Source organism: Chiroxiphia lanceolata, chromosome 12, assembly GCF_009829145.1.
Source record: "Chiroxiphia lanceolata isolate bChiLan1 chromosome 12, bChiLan1.pri, whole genome shotgun sequence".
Classification (NCBI taxonomy): Eukaryota; Metazoa; Chordata; class Aves; order Passeriformes; family Pipridae; genus Chiroxiphia; species Chiroxiphia lanceolata.
In genome coordinates this window covers 8,708,216-8,729,451 of record NC_045648.1, presented here as the reverse complement: position 1 = coordinate 8,729,451, position 21,236 = coordinate 8,708,216, and the positions used below count along the sequence as shown (strand labels likewise).

The window sequence follows — 21,236 nt, the reverse complement described above, 5'->3', positions numbered from 1 at the left end:
ACTCTATCTACAACATCTGCATTTTGTGGCTGTGTCTACAAACTGCTTGGTAACAGAGCTTTGCAGCTGGACAGAAAACTGCATGTGGTGAAATCATCACTGCAAGGCAACACATTATTTGAAGGTTCTGCAAGACAGAAAATCTCTGCTTGTATAACATTGAGTGATGTTTCCATAACACACACAAACCACAGCAAATTGTCACAAAATGCTTTTTTCTTCTCAAAAGGTACCTATCAGCTCATTTTTTTCGGTGGTCAGTCACCATTTCCATCATAAAGTTCTACTTTTTTGCACTTATAACATACGGCAATAAAAGATCATGCCAAGACTAAACTTGGCATACAAGTTCTGTCCAGAAGTAACCTCAGTCTTTTTCAGCTAGCAAGTGAAGTGACTTAGTCATCTTTAAATCAGTTGAAAATGAAAGCTGTAAAAGTTCTGGTTCTAATAATTTTCTTGCAGTCATGGGTCTACACTTTCAGCACCTCTTAACTGTTCAGCTGAAGCAGTTTGCAAGGACACCTTCTGAACCCGAATGTCCTGAGGTGGCTTTGCTGCTCCCTGCCTTGCCCTAGCATAGAGAGGGAGGCTGAAGGTAGATGTTATAGCTCGATTTCTACATGCTGTCCTGCCTGGAGCTCCGAATTGAAGATAACCTCAGAGCTGAAGGTAACAAACTTGGGTGTTTCCCATTTGCACCACTGGAGATGCTGGGTTCAAGAACAGGGATCTCACAGCCTTGACAAGCACATCTCAGACATATCACGGAATCACTTGGGAGTATTTCCAGGCAACCATACAAAAATGTCTATATTCATCACTCTACTCTTTCATTAACTGCTTATGGAGAACTAGACTCGTAGAAATCAGTCTTGCAAAGTGGTCTGGAACACTGTATTTTAACAGAAGGACAGTCTACTACAATACTTGCTCAGACATTTTTTTACAGGTAAATGTAGCAGAAGAATTCTTCAAAAGTGTTTTTTTTCTCTGCACTTCAACCTAAGTTCTGTCTCTTCTCTGCACCATTAGAGATTTGGTGTCTGTTTAGAGGCTCTCGCTTGCACCAGGACCGAGCCTGCATCTGAACCCAACATCCACCAAGTTCCATCAGTGCATCCTAAGGGCAAAGAGGTCTTCGCTAATGGATCCTCCTGTGGGATCTGATCTTCATCCATATTTGAAGTCATTTGTTTTGCCATCTGCGTATTTCCAAGAACAAAGAGGAAAAATTAATTATCACTTCGCATATCTGCCCCATTCTGATTAATCAGGCACATGACGCATGTAAAGACTTTTTGGGAGTACTATTTATTGCTATCATCAAGCCTCAGCTGCTCTCTTTTCTAGAGCATTTCAAACCTTGCACACACTTCACAGTTCAGCTTTCCTGTTGCTACAATGTGTTAGCAATTAACATACAACAAACAAGCAGTCAATTGTTCCATTTCCAGGGAATAAAATCTCCAAGGGCACAAAATGAAATAGAAACTATGCATCCTTCCCCATAATCCTAAGAGTTTAAAAAAGAGCAAGCAATTAACTCCCCAAACACACTATGTGGTTGAGGCCATAGTTAAACAGCCACTTCAATCTGACATAAATTTTTACAGCTCCTGAAGTCCTGTCTTCTCCTTATCCTTAACTATTCACTTCCCACTTCTCCTTGGTGTTAGCACTCTTCAGAGTTCAAGAACCCCCATGGTAAGGTGGGCCAGAGAGCTGTCTCTACCAAAACCAAGGGGTTTTAGCTTAGATTAGCTTTCAGCTGGGCCCTTGATGTGACTCACTGTAGTACCACATAAGTGCCAAGGGAGAGGGTGAGATGAGGTGAGGATTGCATAAGCTGTGTGACTGCCAAAGAAATGCTCATGTGAGCACAGCCCCAGTCTCAGTCTTACTCCTGGGGGCAGAAATGTGAGCAGGAGCCTCCTTTCTCCACAGGCTTGTTCTCTGTCACTCCCCTTTGGCAGTGGCAGCCTCCCAAGCTCTCAGGGTCTGCAGTGGCTTCTCTGGGTAGCAGGATTGCTAAGACATGCTGGGAAAATCCCAGCAATACAGCACTAATGATCAGCACTTGTAACAAGGCAAATATAACCAAAGGACACTGCTCCAATCTGCTGCAAGGCAAGTGAAGTTTCTCCTTTGTCAAGATGCTGTCACTGCTTCCCCAGATCAAGGGCTGAAGGAGGAGGTTATAGGGTTGAGAAAATGGACCCTGAGAAGATGAGGAAGAGAACAAAATTAAAAATAATAACATATTGTTACACTTCCATTTGAAAATCTTTTCCCTAAGCAGATCCTGTCCTCCACAGCCAGAGGTCACTAAAAGATGAGGATTTTCCTGCTGCCTGAAGTGAATTTCACTTTGAGCAGGAAAAACGTCAAATGCAGCTGACTGGCTAGTGGTTTCCATCTCTTTCAAACTCTACATTGCCCTTTGTTCTGCATGAAACATGACTTTTAAAAGCCCAGGGAAACTTGGGGGCTGCCTAAATGGTTTAATAAACACTGACTTAAAGGAAGTGCATTTTAAGTGTCTCTAAGGTACAGATTATTTCAGGTCACTGCAATGCTTCACTTAGTATCTGTTACAAAGCAGCTACTCTCAGTATGATCTGTGTTACAGGAATAAAAGTGCAACTGGTTGAATGCACTCTAGAATCACCTTTCTCCCAGAAAGGTATCTCAAAGGAGCAAGAGTAAAGTGCTGAAATCCTGCTGCATGCTGTTTATAAACAAACCTAGGCTGGACTGACAGCCCTAACAGAAGACTGCTTCTCTTACTTAATGGTACCTTATGGAATCAAGGAAATAAAAGTTTAATATAATAAATCTAGAGCTTTCTGTTTATCTGTATGCTCCACAGACTGACAGAACTACCAATATAGCTGGTGTACTTCACCAGTCACATCTTTAAAACAAAATTACTCAAAAAGTTAAACAGGCAACCCTGCTATCCTCACACTGGGAAAATGTTCAGCTGCCCATGTACACCAGATTTATAGGTCTCCTGTGTCAATCTGACAACTCCAAAAGACTCAGGCAGGGAAAAGATTTAGCTCTATAAATACTATTGATCTCTTTCCACTGGCTACAGATGAATTTAGTGTAAAAGAAAAGCACATAGCTAAGGCTGGAAAAATACAGAAGTGCTCCGAATTTGTCTAGTCCTCCTCTAGTCTGAGCAGGTTAAGTCTCATAACTCAGCTCTTCTGGAAGTCAAAACATGACTTCACTGAGGCTTCTTGGAGGAAGATGGTACATACACTAAGATGTATTACAGGCTACAGAATAAAAACAGAGGTTGTGCTCCTTTGCAAGTCTCATGGTATGAAACTCTGCTGTTTTGCCCTGCACAGGTTTCCCTAACTGTTCACTTGGTTTTGATCCATCTGGATTTTCACCACAGAATTTTGCTTTGAGCTTACAATGTGAATACATGAAAGTTCTGCCAAAACCACATCACATTCAAACCACAGGAAATCATGAATTTGGCACTGTTTTGACATGGAAGCTGTAAACACCGTGCAGGTTCACTCAGAAGTGGATCACTGTTCCTTGAGTTATGAAACACAACAAAACTTCCAGCAAACCAGGTCAGAATTCTTAACTACTAAAGCAAAGAGAAAATATGTGATTTTTTTTCATGGATCAGGATTTTGTTAAATATTATCCCCTAGATTTTTTCCTTTAGCTATAAACATAATATGTGGATAATAAAAAGAGAAGTTGGGTTCCCTCCTTTCCAAGTTTGAGTTAAACCAGGATTTAGCTAATTCTCATAGCTATAACATACACATATCCTATTCAAAACTAGGTAGTTTCCTATTGGCAGCTTTGAGCATGATGGAAAAGCCAGAGTTATAGTGGATATATGAATATGGTTTAGTTTTATGTGCAACACGATAAGTAATCAACTTACAGGTAACTTACTCCACTACTATAGGAGCAAGTCTCCCACTTAAAATCCACTACATTTTCAGTTGCCAAATGTTGGATTTTTTCCCCAGGATTCCAGTTAGCAAACCACAAGAAACTTTTACAAAAATGGAAAAGTCTAAAGTATGATTTTTGATTTCAAATCAAACACTGCCCTAAAGAAACATATATTTGTAAAGAAGTCACAAGTTCACTGAGGATAAAATGAAAACAACCTAGATTTCCAGACCAAGCCTGAGAACAATCCAGATTCCAAACTAGAAGTCTGAATGCAGAGCTACGTGAAGGTGGTTTGACTGAAGTCAAACAAATAGGGAGCAAAATGCAGTCACACAAAAGAAGACTTATATTACCGCACTACCTGCAAGAAAACAGCTTAATCTTGCTGAATTCCATTTTTACCAGATTTTTAAACCAGGCATTCTGAACGTCGGGAAAAACTCTGCCGGGATCCGTAACACACAGAGCCATACATCACACGTGTCTGACCTGTCATTGAGTTTTCGGATGTGCACAGTTGCTCTCGCAGCTTTTCCACGTCGTCTGGGTGAACCTGCTCATACAAAGTGCTGCCAAACCACTCAGACTGAGGCTGGTTCAGCACAGGAGTCACAGAATCTGATACGTAGATCACTCTCCCCGTCTCAGCTGCAACTACAAACAGGAACCCATCTGCAGCCTCCAGGATAAGATGTTTCAGTTCCTTCCAAAGAAAGGATTTGATTAGAATGCCAGCATGAAAAGGGAATTAAATAAAACATCTGTCCCTGTCAAAGAACATTGTTTTCTTGCGATCTTATTAGCTGATCAAAACCTAGACTGAAATTTGCACTGTAGTGCTGATGTAAAAACACAACCAAATTTGTAGCAAGCCATGAACTGCCAATCTCAGTAACAAACAACACTTTGTTTTCCTTTATTGCCTTTCAGCTGGTGATCATCTGGTGTACTTTAGGACAATCAAGCAACTAATACTCACTGCATACTGCATGATAGGCATCTAACATTATATACAGATTAAAAAAAAGATATTTCAGAGTGAAAACAGAAGAAATGAACAGCTCTAACTCATATAGCAAATTCATTCCTTAATTAAATATCCTGAATAATTTAATTGGAAAGAAACCAACAAGATTTTCTAGTTTGGTTCCCCCTGGTCCTTCTCAGGATGGGCTCCATTTGTAAATTAAACAGTCACTGGATAAAAGAAAGAAAGTGCAATGGGAACAAAGAAGGAATCCCCAGCCTCCTCTTCCATTAGGGGGCCTGAGCCACAACACAAGAAGGTTGTATCATTTCTTGCTTTCATTTTCCAGTCTGTGCATATTAAGCCCCAGAGATCCAAAGGGTCTGAAGCAACCCTGTCTTCGTCCTTTTCTTTACATGGTCCCTTGCTCAGCATCCTGGGTGATTCTGTCCTGAGACACCCACACATCCACCAGAGATGCAGCACTCAGAGCCCTGAACTCACCTGGAGGCACAGTCCCTCCAGAAACACACTTCAGGAAAGCCAGAATAACTAGAGATGAGCACTGAGAGGTCAGCAGCAGCTGCTGTCTCTCTAATAGAAAGCAGCATTGCCTCTGGTCATAGCTTACATGTGTAAGTGCTTAAATCGTTTCAGCCCACAAAAATGCACATTACACCCATAGGACTTCAAAAACAATGAAGGTGGCAGGAATTTCAAATGCACTCAGTCAAACACAGTTTTCCTTCAAGCACTAGGTACATCTCCCTTCTTCCATCGAAAATGTAACCAGGAAGTACCTCAGCCAGTACAGATGGGATTCATCTCTGCCCAGTTCAGCTGCTGGGAAGTCCACTATTAAGACTAAACAATGTTTTTAACCTTCCTCTAACCCCCAGAGGGACAGACAGGTCTTTCCAGACTCATTTTTTAATTATTTAAGAGAATATTTGTTAGGATGGGAAGAACTCAGACCCGGCGGTGAAAATTCCTTTCTGAGAGGCAGCAAGTGCCTTGCTTTTCAGACAGACCTCAACAGTAAGAACACCAATTTGCTTCTTCAAAGAGGAAGATCTGTCAGACTTAAGATCAAGTCCAAACGGTCACAAAAAACTGACCGTATTCACACCAGAGGAAACAGACATTTGTTGAAATTCTACCTGTTCTGTAAGAAATGAAGGCTTGTAAGCTCCATCCGTAGATTTGTTTCCAGTGCCCCTCATTGATTTCATGTGTGAAACAGCCATCCGAAGAATTGTCAGCTTGTCGGGCTTACGAGCCAAGGCGCTACAGGTGGGCACCATATCAGACAGCTCGGTGATGTACTGGGTCATCTTATTTCTCCTGCGCCTCTCGATTTCACTATGATTCTCCCTGAACATTTGAAGAAACACCAAACCAACAGAAAAGAGACATGAGCAGTGTAAGAATTCAAATTGGAGGTAACTAATCATGATACTTGGTACTTCTTTTGCTGTTTGCACCCCAGGAGAGCAAAGTCCCTTACAAAGCAAACAACTATTATCCCCCTCAGTTTACAGGCAGAAAATCCAGGCCACAGACAGACAAATATGATTTGTTCACAGCTGTGAAAAGAACCCATATTTCTAATTATTAGCTTGTGACCTTAATCTCTTAACCAGCTTAATCTGCTTTGGCTTAAGGACAAAAATGAAGTAGAAAGATACGAGGAACTGACATCAGCCAAACTCCCAAATTTGCTGAGATGCATCTCTCAGCTTTCAGTCCTTGCTCAATATGTTGGATCTGCTTATAAAGGTGTCTTTTAGAGGAAACCTCCCACTAACAGCTGGATCAGGTCAGCAGTGTCAGTGCTGACTTACAAAAAAAAAAAAAAAAAAACATTCAATGATACACAGATCTCTAGTCCTGAAATACTCTTTGGAACATCCCACATCCCTGCAGGGAGTAACTACATGACTGCAGGATCAGACTGCAGCACTGGGACTATATATATGGTATAACAGTACACATGAAAAAAAATCCCAATAAATAAATAAAATGAGTACGAAAGACAGCAAGTAAACATCTGGCTTGTCAGACATAGACTGGAATTTATGCTCAAAAACAATCTAGCACAGCAGGGAAATAACAATGACAGTACTTGATGCTGCCCAGATTGGGCTGAGCTCCAATGTTCTCATCCTTTAGAGGAAACATATGACTGGGGTGGTGAGTCAAATTTGAGAATTCTCAAAATGGACAGCCACCAAAATCTTTGAGAAACAAAGACCTGGGAGTTCAGTTTTCCCCTTCTGGAAATCACCATAGTTTGATCACTATTAAGGAATCACACCAATATATCTGAAATGGTCCAAGTGGACCTAGAATGCTTCAGTGCCTTGCACTTATTCTTCTTATACTGTACCTGTCAGATGGCAGCTAAATACAAGTACACAACAGGTAGATGATGCTTCAGTTGTCAAAGCAGCATCTTCCACTCATTTCAATGAGCTGAGCATGGCATATTCTTGTGGGATCGCTGGCTGATCCAACAAGACGTGAGAGGTGATCACTTGGAGAGTCCACCAGCACTGACTGATGTGATAACACAACATTAAAAGAAACTGGAACGTTCTTTAGAGCTGACTGCTATGAAGACTGATCATGAAAGCAGAAGATAGGCTTGGTACACTTTTTGGCTTCTTTGAAGAATGAAGCCTTTTCTTAAAATGCAGGAAATAATCTGAGTTGTTGCATGCTGCTTTCTGAAATAGAAGAATGCATGGGCTTGGCCTGCTTTACAATGTGTATCCTGCCCCTGCATACAGGTGTTACATGCATGAGGCACTGTCTCCAGAAATACCCCTTGCTGGGGCTACATGCAGAGTTATCACTCCTACTGATGCCTGTGCTTACTGTCTGATACTCAGGAAACCCAGCTGTGGGTGCCTGCAATGACAGCCCCTGGTTGCTCAGTAAATCACAGCCAAGCCTTGCCTGAGGTCACTATTACACTGTAATTGTGAACCTTTCATTTCACCTGGCTGATAAACAGCCTTTGTGGGGGTCTGCACAGATGTGGAAGTTGGATCATGTACACACACATGAGCAGAGTAGCTTGTGTGACAGTGCACATGTACATACAGCACACCTGTGTACATGTCAGCTTATACATGCAGGTAAATGTGGACAAGGGCAAGAAAAAAAAGCACTTTTACATGATGAAAGCTTGCTCTAAGTTCAGCATTTTCACAGAAGCAGTGATCAAGAAAGAGAGACAAAGAACAGACATATTCAACATACATTTTACATTTATAAATACATATGACATTGTCTTGCCACTAAAGTATTTTAATGCTCCTGAACTATGAAAACAACCATTATACAGAGTAAATAAAGAGACTGCAAAACTTCCCGAGAAGAAAAGAATATCCCAACAGTCCATTTCATTTATGATCATAAAAGCTAAAAAGTAACAGCATGTTAATCTACTGGCCGTGAAAATGTTCAAGCAAACAAAAAAACCTACACTTTCCTGAAACTTGTTAAAATTTAAATCCTTAAAAGAAAAAGAGGAGCTGTGGTCCTCTTCTGAAAGTGTGTGTCCAAGGAACCCTGGCATTCATAAACATGTATACAGAATGATGTCCTAATTCTGTCATTTCTACCTTTGTTTTTATATGGAAATTCTGGAAGGACGTTAAGTTCTGGGATACCGGGCAGCTGATTCAAAATCACTTAGGGTTTGTATTTCTGATTTCAAGCACTTTTGGATCCACCATCCATTCTGACTTTTGATCAGTCAGAATGGCATCTTATAAAGCAGAAATGGAGGCAAACCATATTTGACTTCCCTTTTTCCTACCTGTGTCAGCAGTCCTTTGATCATCATCCCACCTAAAACAAAATAACCAGCTCTCTAAGCTAAGGCACACGTACTGACATTTTTGGACACGAACATCCCCCTCTTTTCTCTCAGCAGAAGAGCTCTACAGGACACGCCTACCTTGCAAACTTTTCCTTATCACCAGAGATTTGATCACCATCATACCTAAAAACAAGAGATAGTACGTCAGTCAACAAGGGTCACACGTTGCATTATAGTCAACACACAGCAGAAAGCAAAGAGGTGCACAACTGCAAACTATTACAAATAACAGCAAGAAAAACAAGGGAATGAGAATGACACAGCAAAGAAAACACAGAGCCTGATGATACTTCCAAGCCATGCCGATTAAAAAGCTTCACTTGTATATTTAAAAAAGTAGAAGACAAGTTTCAGTGGATTTATGCAAACACTTTGACATACACTGATTGCTTGGGAAACTTGACAACCAGCACCATTACAGAAAACACCAGTGAGCTTTTATCGACAGCAGCCCATGAAATATTCATTGCTGTGTTGGAAGTGAACGAGCTGTCTCTGTTCCAGCTTGCAACCACAGCTCACTCCATTCAGCAGAGGGCACTGATGGTCTGCAGATAACACGGGAGGGCAGAGACTCGGCTGAAATGCGATGTGTTATGTAAGGACGCCTTCAGAAAAAAGTTTTGGAGGTACAGATACTGTACTGGCTGTTGTGGAGACCAGCAGAAGTCAGGCAGGCAGGTGAAACTGCTCGGTAAATAGAAGTGAAATTTAAACTGGCTTAAATCCCTAGAAGTAAACAGGTACTTTGCTCCTACACAAATCAACAGAAGTTGGATGCCCAGCCAGGTATGTGCAGTGTATTGGCAGCACTTTTATGGAGGAAATCCAAACCAATGGGACTTTTGCCCTGTGAGACTAAAGCTTCACTGTTTCTGAACCATTGTCCCAAAGACAGGCAGCAATGTGACATTTCAGCAAAAAATTACATGCTGCTCCTCTTTCCCTTTCCTGAAAAACATTCCAGTCATTTGAAACTAGATTTTGCTAGCACAGTTACAAAAAGACACAGCTGTTTGAAAAAGTTCTTACTTTTGGAGAAACCAAATTGCTTGTTCCAAAACAGAAAATGTAGGTTTTGGAAAATACAAAAATAAGGTAATGTCTTTTCTAAAAGTAAGGGTATTACTGCTCAAGAATATTTAAGTGAGATTTTTTATTAGAATTACACCTTTCCAAAATGACGTAATTTATTACAACAGACAGCATATGAAGGTCTCATGCATTAACTAACAAAGTAATACAGACTAAATAAGTATGTTTTTCTCTTCTAAAAAACTAATAATGAACTTTTTGTTTTTCCTTGAATTAAAACTAAGTTCCTAATGAAGTTTCATATTTTCCTTCCTCATTAAGAGTCAAACACTGAAGACAAAGCTTAAGCAAGACTTGAGTTGTCTTTATGTTGTGTTTAACACCAGCACCCTCAAAACGTTCAAGTAAAAATGCCCCTTTATTCCCCTCGACTGTGCCCAGAGAACAGACTGAGACTAAAAATTTCCAACAAAAAGACAGATTCCATGAGGAATGGCCACATGCCACCATGTGGGAAGCACATGCACACGGCTCCGTGTGAGGATGAGATGCCATGCAGAGATACCTGAGCTGACCTGGCAGTCCCTGAGAAGCAAAGTGTGTTAACTCATGTGGAATACTGTACTACACCACTACTCCTGTGCTCCCCCACAAGCCTGGGGCTTTTCCACTCATCCTTCTCTGCCTGACTGGGCTGAAGATGTTATTGCCTCCAACTACTGCTTTTTTACTTCCAGTCTCCCAGCTGACCTTTCTGCACACATGCTCCTTCAGGCACTTCAGTCAAAGCCAGCTGGGTTAGCTTAAACATTTAAACAGCAGTTCTTTGCTAACCAAATAGTTTTGACTGAGATAAGCTAGGAGTCAGTCATGTGAGCACCCTGGAGAAGGAAAAAGTCATAAAGAGAGAGAGAGCACAGCAAGAAGAGGATGTCTGAACATAGCTGTGGGTTGTCTCTGCACTGTTTTTCTGTACTCTCTAAAAAGAGACAATCTGAGGTCTGTACTGCATTTTGGATTTAAATACCAGATTTTGATCTGACATCTAAAATCAACTGAGTCTAAGCACATCACAGCATACCTCTCCAATAAAACTAATGGAACTATTGGCTCAACCCACTAGCAAACTTTGAAAACCTGAAGCCAGAATGGAGAAAGACCAACACATGTGCACCAGTGTGCCTAGAAACCCTGATGCTTATGCAGGCACGAATCAGGTCCTATTCATCAAAAATCTTGTTCCCTTAACATGTATCTTCTAGCAAATATTAGGACTAAGCCCTCAGATCACCAGTTTTAACAGCAAGGACTGGAGCAGCCTTTCTGTAAATGACATCAGCTCAACAGGGGTGCTGCTGGTCTTGTCCAGTAAATCCCGATAGAGTGTTACAGAGTATCTTCAGCACACTTATCTTTCAGACTGACTAGGAAGATCTGTTAAACCCTACAGTGACAGCTGTGTTTCAACATGGCTGCTGACAGAGAGCTGCAATTACAATTTGGATAATCAGCAGTTACCTACAAGCCTCAAAGTGTCTACACCCCTCACTGCAGCTGCTTGGTTTCTGATGAAAAAACGCAAACAGTGTGACCAGAAATGAAAAGGAAAAGTGAGAAAATGACAATGATGCTTTACTGTTTATTTCTAGCTTAGAATATTCCACGTTAATTAACATTTATTTTGTCAATTTTTACTATTCAGTTACGCCTAATGGTACATTATGTAAAGCTCACTAATCTTAAAAAAATTCAATCCACCTTTAGGATCTGTCAAATTGTCTTAACAAGCAGTTAACATCTGAAATAAATTAGAAATAAAATTCCACTTTCAGTGGCAGAAAGACAACTTCAGCAATGTTAAATAGCCAAAGTACATCTACAGCAGTTGAAATAATAAGCTAAAAATCACAAATTTTTTTATTTCACGTAGCTGCAGAGTGAAATTATGACACACACACTGTCAGCTTTATAAACCAATAACTACATTAGGCAGATTTCTATTGAGATGCCTAATTTGCAGAGGAAGCTGATAAAAACAGTATCTAGAATTTGGGTCAAGTTGTTGGCAAGTTCTTCAGCCATATTCATACTGACTTTAAAACATCAGTAGTGAGACAGCTGTCTTTCTTCACTGAGAGAAGTCTGTGATTTGGCTGACTCTTCATAAATGCTCACCTTGAAAATTTGCTGGGCCCCTCCCCATCTTCATCATCGAAGTCCATTCTGTGAAAGCAAGATTTCCAAATCAGTAATCAAGACACAGGCAATGGGGCCATGAACATTCAAGCCAGTGGTTCTCAAACTTGTTTGTTTTGTGTTTTGACTAGAGGTGTTAACGACTGCAGATTCCAGTCTTGCTCATATTCTCCAGACCTAGAAGCAGCTCATTAGCTGACTTATGTCCCAGACCTCCTTCTTAAGTCAGCAGAAGAGATGAGCTCTTCCTTGAGCCAAATCCCAGCCCTCTGGTTTGGCTTCTCCAAGGAGCCATAAAAAGCAGGAACGTCTTTCTTCACTTCTCACATAGAATGATTGGGAAGATAAACTTCCTAAAGTAGACATCTAAATTAGTTTCCTATGTTAGGCAGTGTGATTGTCTCCTTCCCACTGATATTAAGCCACTACAAAGCTAAGCAATAGTATAATTTCCGAAGCATTTTATACATTTTTATACTTTAAAAGAAGATGGACAAATATATATATCCTAATCATGAGGTGGTGACTCTGCCACTAATTTAGAGTAAGAACCAAGCCAATATAAAATTATCACATACAATTATTGTATTAGTGTATTTATTTAAGATAATACATTAGTATGATATACAGATCTTGATTAGTCACTTTAATTTGTGTAGACAGAAAATCATAGATCTGTTTTGCAAACAACTTTGTCAGATTTCTTTGACACTCCAGGTTTTCTAACATTTCATTGTAATAAAACTTCATACAATTACAGATTACATATGTAACACTCTTCATATTAACGACACATATAAATCCTATTAAAGGTAAAATCCCTGCAAAGTGACAATGACATTTATCCATTTATCTCAGTATTAAAAGAATTCCTACCAATTACAACTTGAGATTTCTATGTTTAGGGTGTGGTAACAATGATGTAAAAACATTCTCTAGAACTACATCAGCATAGAGAAGTACAAGTGCCAGTTAGGCAGTACTGCCTCACTTCCTAACTCTGATAACCAAGACAGACTGGCCCATAAAAGATGTGTCCAAGTCACAGCAACCTCCATACAAGTGGGACAAGGGCAGTAAATCAGCACAGGAATTGGACACAATATTAGGAAAGTCACAATAATATTTTCCAGATGGTTATAGTGATTATTCATTTCTGAAGGAAGCAGAGGGAAAACCATTTTCCCCAAAGAGTCATAAGAAAAGCTGTGTATTTAACTTGCTTAACTTTGGTGCAATCATCATTTTCATTATAAATTACATCTTTGCTCACCTAATCACCACCAAATCCGGTCCCAAAGTCTGTGACCTTTCAGCTGCCTTGTGCAGAACACCACCGACCTCCAGTGGCCAGTGCCCTCACCCATGTCATGGGGCTGCAGCTAAGCCAGGACCCAGCTGCTGCTGTCACCCCAAATGTGGCCTTCAGTGCTGACACCAGCAGCCTGAATTCCCCTTTTACCACAGACAATACTCCCAGCAATTTAACATTTACATATTATTGCCTAGCCCCAAAGGTCTCCTCTTACCTACCTGCTTTTTCCCCACATATAATAATGTGCCTGCAGGTGACGTTCCAGAACAAACTTCCGAGTTATTCTAATTGCAGTGTTTCTACTCACACTGAAAATGTGAAAGTCAAAGTTACAGGAGAACTGCTGGTCCATAAGTGGAGGGCACATCACACCAGCACTGGGCTGGCTCCACCCGAAACCTCTCACAAAAGCATCACATCCTTCACTGATGAAGGAAATAACTGAGAGAAACCTCCAGTTTCAAACCAGGGGAGAAAGGGCTGCAGAAAAAAATATACACCTATGGGGAAAAGTCTTTCTTCAGGGATTTTATGAGACACTGCTTTAATATGGGACAGATGAATTTTGTAACTCTTTTCCTTCCTCTCCAGTACACATAGATATCTCATGCCTTGGTAGATATGATTCTACGATTTTCTTAGCTTCCAGCCAAATACTCCAGCTGAGTGGATTTTCCCCCAAAATCAAAAATTAGCTCTACTGCATTTAGTCTAATTTATGATTTCTGGAATACAATGCAGAGAATTACAGAGAAGCTGATGACAGTTAAAGGCCTGATCCTGCTGCCCACGCTGTGTCCCCACCTCTGAAGGAGCAAGGGGGACTAACACACCTACTTATCAGGATGGTTGGATATCAGCTTCTCACCTTAGATGGGTTAATACCATAGGTAACAACTCCCACATTGACAGTAGGCTCATCATGGCATAACCTGAGTGCTTAGGGTGCACTATCAGTCTGTACCCTCTATCTTTAAATAACGCCTTTGCTCTGTTAAACTACCCAAAACCCTTGACTTTATTCCAAATGCAATCTTATAAAGAAATCCAGATATTGAACATAAAGTTCATTAAAATTATCAATACTTGTAAAAATGCAACAGCAAAATGTATCTTTGTCCCATCTTTGTTAATAAACACATTTCCTAATTTCACATTTCCCATTGCAAAATGAAAAAACCTTTTTGAAACATTAAAAAAAAAATCTCAGGTATAAAGTCATTGATTCCAATGTCCTGCTTGATCCACCGTGTCTGCTTTACAGTGAGGCAGAGGGGAAGACAGTGAATCAGTTGTAACCTTTAGCAGAACACAGCAGAACATGTAAAAATAATATTCCATCAACCTCCTCATACCCTGACAGATAAGATCTTCTGTTTAGATAGAATATACTGCACATTAGCAAAACAGTAGAAGCAGCTTCCCAGAAGACAAATGACATCATTTCAGAAGATTCAGAAAGACTATGTTTTATCTTCATTTAAAATTCCCATTAAAAAGAGGCTTTAAAAAGAGCTGCACTATTCTCTCTTGTTTTGAAGAGACAGCATAAATCTTGTTTTCCTCTTTCATACTGTTCACATCAATCGTGAAAAGGCCTGATGTATGAGGTACTTATTAAAATGTATTTTCCTTAAAAGATGTGTGGGTACCATAAATACAGTGATAAAAATATTGTTAAAAATTTAATTATTCTCAATTATTTTCATACAAAACCCCCCTAAAAGTCTACAACAAGGTAGACCTGCACAGGTTAAAAAATTGAGATGGGAGAGAATTTCAAGACTGCAACAAAATTACTACATAAAATTCCCAGGAAATGTCAAAAGATGCTTGCCATGATTATACAGTGTAGGAAGGGGACAGGCAGGAATGGTCAGGAGCAGATGCAGCTGAGAGGCAGATGGGGATCTGTACTACAGCCTTTTGTTCAGTAAAATATTGTGAGGGTAAAATGGGGGGCTGAGGTCTCTTCCTCCCCAGATCTTAATAGTTCTGGGTCAAAAAAAAAAAAAAACCAGAACAAAACCAATAATCAAAAAAAACCCAAACCCTCCCTGCCCAAGTACAGACAAGCCAGGAAGGTGAAAGAGCCCCTTATTCTCTAATACAGCAAAGCCCAAATTAAAAACACATTAAATAAAGAACTGAGGGTGCATTAATCTAAGGTAGTCATTGACCACTGCAATGCATTATCTTATGCTGTCACTCTTTTCCATAAAGCAGTTGGTGTAATTTATAGAAAGGAAAAATATTTTTCCAAGCTGTCAATGAAGCCAAATGCCTACACAGCAGAGAAACCTTCTGGGTAGCCAATGAGTTTAAACTAATCTACATTCAAGTCCATACAGCAATTATTCTGCCAGCTTGCCTCAGCAATTATGAGAAAAGAAACAATTTTCAGAGATAACCAAAACTGGGAAAGCTGGCTGTGTACACCAGCTCCATTCCTTTATGTCTGACACAAAGCATTCATTTCTAAAATGCCCAAGGATTTAGGTGTGCAAAGATGTATCGCTAGGACAGTAATGAAAGGACCAAGTGTTAGTTGCAACTTTGTTCAAAGACAGGCTTGGAGGAATCAGACACAGCAGGCATTCTTTCCCTCAAGGTCTGAATACACACACACACACTGAGCATTAAAAAAAAAAAAATGCACCCTCAGCTCAGGCTTGGAGAAGGGTTATTAGTTCAGAGCTGTGGTGCACAGATGAAATACCACCATCTGGGTATAAAAGCAAATCTATACTGACTCACTGAATTTGCATGTTAAATACATTTAAAATAATTTGATTTTATGTTCCTCTCACCCTCCCCTCACTCCACCTTCTCGCAAATAGATGACAATACTTAAAACACAACGGTTAAAGCATTTTAATTAATATCAAGTCAGTACTTAATATAATCAGAATAATTCACAGTCAGCAGCACCAACCCTTGGCAACAGTAAATTGCAAACTGGTACTCACAGTTGACATGGTTTATGATCAAAAAAGAGATCAAATATCCTGTAACTCAAAAGTACAAAAGCTTATCTATGTTAGGTAGCAATGGAAATATGTTAATGCTCTGTTTTCTCTTTTGAGTGCAAGTTTAAAAAGGTTTTTTCATTCAGCAGCTTGAAAATAAAAATGTGATGCCTGTCAAAGACAGATTTCAGGAGTCTCTCAGACCAGTTTCATACAGCTAGCTCAGCAAAGGAAGGACACTCAGTGCGAGCAGATCTCCAAATTGTTCTGTTCAAAGGAACCTGTCTCGGAACAACAGCCGGAGTGTTCATGTCACACCAACTTAGCTCCCCTTTGGAGGCACAGACCACCTTCTCCCTTGTTAATTCACTCCAAGATTGAGAGTCCAGCACTGCTACTTGAGCAGACACCTAAAACTGGCAACAGACCTTGGCAAACAATCCCCAGAGCAGTCTCACAAGGAATAATGTCTTTTCCTTAGGTGCCCCTCATTGAAGGTTTTACTCACACTATCAACCCTGTTAAGCCCTACCATTGTCTTATTCAGGACCAAATATAAGACTAATCAATCTCTTTTGAAGGCAGTCTCAGATCAGGTATCTCTGAGGAAGCATCACCTAAAGACCATTATTATATGTGATCAACCACTGATAAAAACAGGGGGTTACTGTTAATACCAGGGAGGAGTTTTCTACTCTTTTGAAGCTCTTGCTACACTTTTCTTCTAACACAGAGGATTACTGTGAGTTGCCACAGAGCAATCAGATGTGGAAAAACCATCCCTGTACCACATCAACCTCTGAAGTTCCCTGGGTTCTCCTTCTTTAGCAGAGCCCCCACGCTTGTGTAAGGGCTGAATTTGCTTCAGGCCCTTCTCCCAGCAGCAGACTGTGCTGCGCTTCCAGAGAGACCCAGACTATCATAATCCACGATTTGTGAAGGGGGACTGTTCATGGTATTTCTGTACCTGGAACTATAAAGAAAACATCTTTAAATAGGCCTCCATTTAAGAGACTCCAAGTGCAACCTTCAGGTGAAGTTGGATAAGTCTGCATGTGCAATCTTGCTGCTTTTATTCACATGATAAATCATTCTGGGATTAAGCAGATGTAGGCAATATGCATTCATTACATCTACAACAGTCACAGGATCCAAGCTCCATTTCTGGATGCTTTGCCAAACCTGAAAGTCTTTTGAAACAAGCAAAACAAGAGGCCACACAGCAGCACGTTTGATCTTGCAGAAGGAGCAGGATATATTGAAGAGAAAAACAAAACGTCAGTGACTAATGTCATAATGTAATTTAGACACATAAAACATTACATACTAAATGTACACATACATACAGGTACACTTTGAGTTTTACAATACCAGTAATTTCCAGTTCCAGACCTCAAAAAAAAAAAAAGAAAAAAGAAATGGCTTACCCAGAGCGACGCTTTCCCCCTCTGGAAGGCATGGATCCTGCCATCCTCACTTGTCCACTTGCCATTGGAGCCACTGGCAAGGTCACCGAGCCAGGAATATCTGATGCCATTTCTGTAAAGCAGAGGTCGGGAAAGAGGTGGGGTAAATCCTTTAATCCATTACCTTCAAGGAGAAACCCGTGGTGACAACATTAGATAAAGCCCCTTTCCAAAATAAACAGAGAAAGTTTTCCTTTTTATTTCTAAAGGAAAAATAAAGCTCTCCTACCAAAACCCAGCAGATTTACAGCTCCCTTACAAGAAGCCCAGTTGTGTCAATAGCCATTACCAGTGCCTGGGAGACAATCACAGGTAGGTACCTCTGTATTTCAAGTGACCTAATGGTTCTCATTTTATGTCTCCAAGGGGCTGTCAGATCAAGGCCAACAACCTTTTTGCAACAGTTAAAGTGCCCAGTACAGAAATGCAGAGCTGAATTCCCAAGACAAATGAAGCTGTGGATTGTGGTACCAGGGTCTCAAGAAAAACAAAAAAAAACCCCACCTTCTCAGTTTGCCAGAGAGGTCAAGAGTTTAGAGTAGAGATGAATTATCAGATGACACTGGTTTTTATTATTTATGTTCTGAAGGCATTAGAGGACCAGACTGAACTTAGCAGACCTTGAAGGTTTCCTGCACTTCTGTGTGGTGTCCTGCAGAGCAGAACTGAGCCCGAAATCCAGGCTGATATTCATCCCTCTGCCAGTGCTCAAGGTATAGCCACAAGTTAATGGGCTCCTCGAACCTCTAAACTTTGATCTGAGAAACAGCAAGAGCTCACCTTATGCAATGGTTTTCATACCACTAATGGCAAGTATTTATAAAACCTATTAATAACACTTTAAAAAAGAAAAGTGGAATATAACATATTTATAACCTTTCTTTCTATCCCATGGATTAAGCATGTTTTTCCTCTGTGTAACTCTTATAAACTATATGAGCAATTATAACTTTTAAATGCAGATATACTTTATTCACTCTGGAGGTAAAATCTACAGTCAAAACATTTAATTATCTTGAAAGAAAATGCATCTTCCTTCCAACTTTTCTTTTTAAAAAATCTTGGCAAGTTATCTGGAGCTATAGCTAAATATAATTACTAATGGAAAGCAAATCTGTTAAAAAATCCTGTGTGGTTTTTTTTTTCCCAACAGATAAGTACAAAATAACTTCAATTATGGAAACAGGAATCCATGTTCTTTCATTATGTCTGGAGAGCACTTCCATCTCTGCCATACTTTATATACATCCATTATGCAATATTATGCATTTCAAATAATAACATTTTATCTGTTCACTGATTTCATGAATTTCTTCTAGTACATTTACTTTTATTAACTCCTCTTCAACTAAAAAGCAACAGAGCAATATTTTTTAACAAAGTCTACAAGGCCAAACAAGGAGATCTCTGCCTACAACCCCACACCCCAGAAAGTCCCACTGTGGCTAAAGCTGCAGCTATCTGGAAACACAACATTAATGTACATTAGCATATTTCCATACAAATAAAAGCATGAGCATCCAAACAACAGTAAATCAGTATTTCCAGAATAAGTACCCTTAGCAGTCTAATGCCCATAATTCATTCAGAACATTCAAACTCACATTTCATGGACAGAACTGAAGGTCATTTTGAAATGCTCTGCTTGCTCATTTATTAAAGCAGATGGTAAAAACCATAATAAATCTACCTACAAAGTGTCCCTGTCACTCAGAAACACATTTCAGTATAGATCATCAAGGAGATCAGATTTTTTTAAAGTAGTAGTTGTAAAACAATTTCAGATCATCTCTGAGCAGTATTTTTAGAGAGTAAAAACAATATAGTTTTTGTTACCGTGATGAGAAATTCTTGTAACCTCATCTTCCTCAATCTAAAACAAAGATGATGAAAAAACAGGCCAAGGGTTGGATTCACCTACTCTTAAAAGTCCAAAAGCCAAAGTTAACTATTTAAGGCAACTTTACACATCACTAAAAAGGAAACAAAGCTCCCTTGCACTCCCATACGCATCCCATGCTTGGAGGTACATCCAAAACAGGTTGAGCAAACCTCTTTCTATAGGGCACTTGTTCTCACCACTGACAACTTGGGGAGACCCAGACAGATATGTTTCGATCATTGTGCAGTTTGAATGGTTGTGAATAGGCAGAATGAGTTGCTTTTCTGCTCTTACATTCAGCCTTTCATGTATGAAGATGAAAGAGGCAAGGGTAGCTAGCAGGTTTCAAGTAGGAAGGACAAACAGAAACTATGTATAAGGAAAAAGAAAAAGAAAAGGTTAAAGGAATGGCCAAACTACCAAACCAGAGGATCAGTTATGTCACTGTCCAAAAACACCTGAAAGAAAACACTCTGCAACAAATAGATCATCAGTGTAAAAGGGTGTAAGCCAAAGAGTTACTATATAAGTATCTTGATTCTATAGAATGGCACATCGAAAACAGTGCAATACCAAAAGTAACTTCTTTACAGCAAAGAGCCTTCACGTACATCTTCACAGTCCCAGGAGAATGAAACCAAGCTCATTGTGCTGACTGCTCTAAAAAGACGCCTTCAAAAACTTCCATTCCCCAAATATAAGCACGACAAAAAAAATTAATCAGGGGATCCACTCTCATTAATCCACAAGAAAGCTCAGATAAGAGGAAGGAATCCTTCAGGCCCTTCAAATCACAAGACTTTCCATTATACAACAGTCTGAAGGTATGAGAAACTTGCACATACATCGGTTTGTAGGACACTTTTAGAGTTTCCATGTCAAAGAGACACCAGCCCTTGTGTCATCTATTGCAGCTTTCCTGAGACCCTCGAGGGTGGACATACACTGCTAAGAAGTGCAGTCACTTTCCAAAATTTCTTCCCTTACACAACAGAATCAAAGCTCTGCAGATGGAGAAACCAAGAGGGCTGGGTCTCTTTCAAGCCAGGCAGGAAATACAGCAAAGAAGGCAACTCCAAGAGCAACAGCAGCACAGAGCAGGGAACAATCTGAACCGGACCTGCCCCAGTGAGGGCAGCCAGAGCAGCAGTGAAGCACCTCACACACAGTCTTGGCATACAGTGACACCAGAGCACCACAGGAGGACTTCAAGAACAGAGGTGACAACGTGACCAAGTGCTCAGCTGCAGCCAACAGGGTGTTGGAAGCCCTATCGAAGTTGGGTGGTTGTGCAGAAAAGTAAGCAATAGATTCTGGCTGTAAAAACTTGGCTCACAAAAGGACCAGTTCTCTGCTGAAGGCTGCAAGAACTGGGGAGACAAAGGAATGGATATGAACTGCTTCCCAAATTACTTTCATCTCTACTCATTCACAAGCATATAAAAAAGACAAGATGATATTTTTACATTTATAAAATACAGCTGGTGAGAAAAGTAGAAACTTTGACACGTTATCTCAGAAATGAGGGCCAACCTGGGAAGGCAGGGCCAGATGCAAAATCTGATGGAA

The 21,236-nt window shown here is 40.1% G+C and overlaps 1 protein-coding gene across 4 annotated transcripts in view; it reads right to left on the bottom strand.

Annotated features, from left to right (window-relative positions):
- ARNT2 (aryl hydrocarbon receptor nuclear translocator 2) overlaps window positions 1-21,236 on the bottom strand; it is a 97,854-nt gene that overhangs the window by 54,884 nt on the left and 21,734 nt on the right. For 3 of the 4 annotated variants that reach the window (XM_032699982.1, XM_032699981.1, XM_032699984.1), the window contains exons 2-6: window positions 17,747-17,858; window positions 12,015-12,062; window positions 8,883-8,927; window positions 6,073-6,286; window positions 4,435-4,648 (exon numbers count right to left, since the gene is read on the bottom strand). In XM_032699982.1, coding sequence (XP_032555873.1) covers window positions 4,435-4,648; window positions 6,073-6,286; window positions 8,883-8,927; window positions 12,015-12,062; window positions 17,747-17,858 — 633 coding nt within the window. The remainder of the gene's footprint in view (window positions 1-4,434; window positions 4,649-6,072; window positions 6,287-8,882; window positions 8,928-12,014; window positions 12,063-17,746; window positions 17,859-21,236) is intronic. The other variant, XM_032699985.1, reaches the window with a different exon arrangement.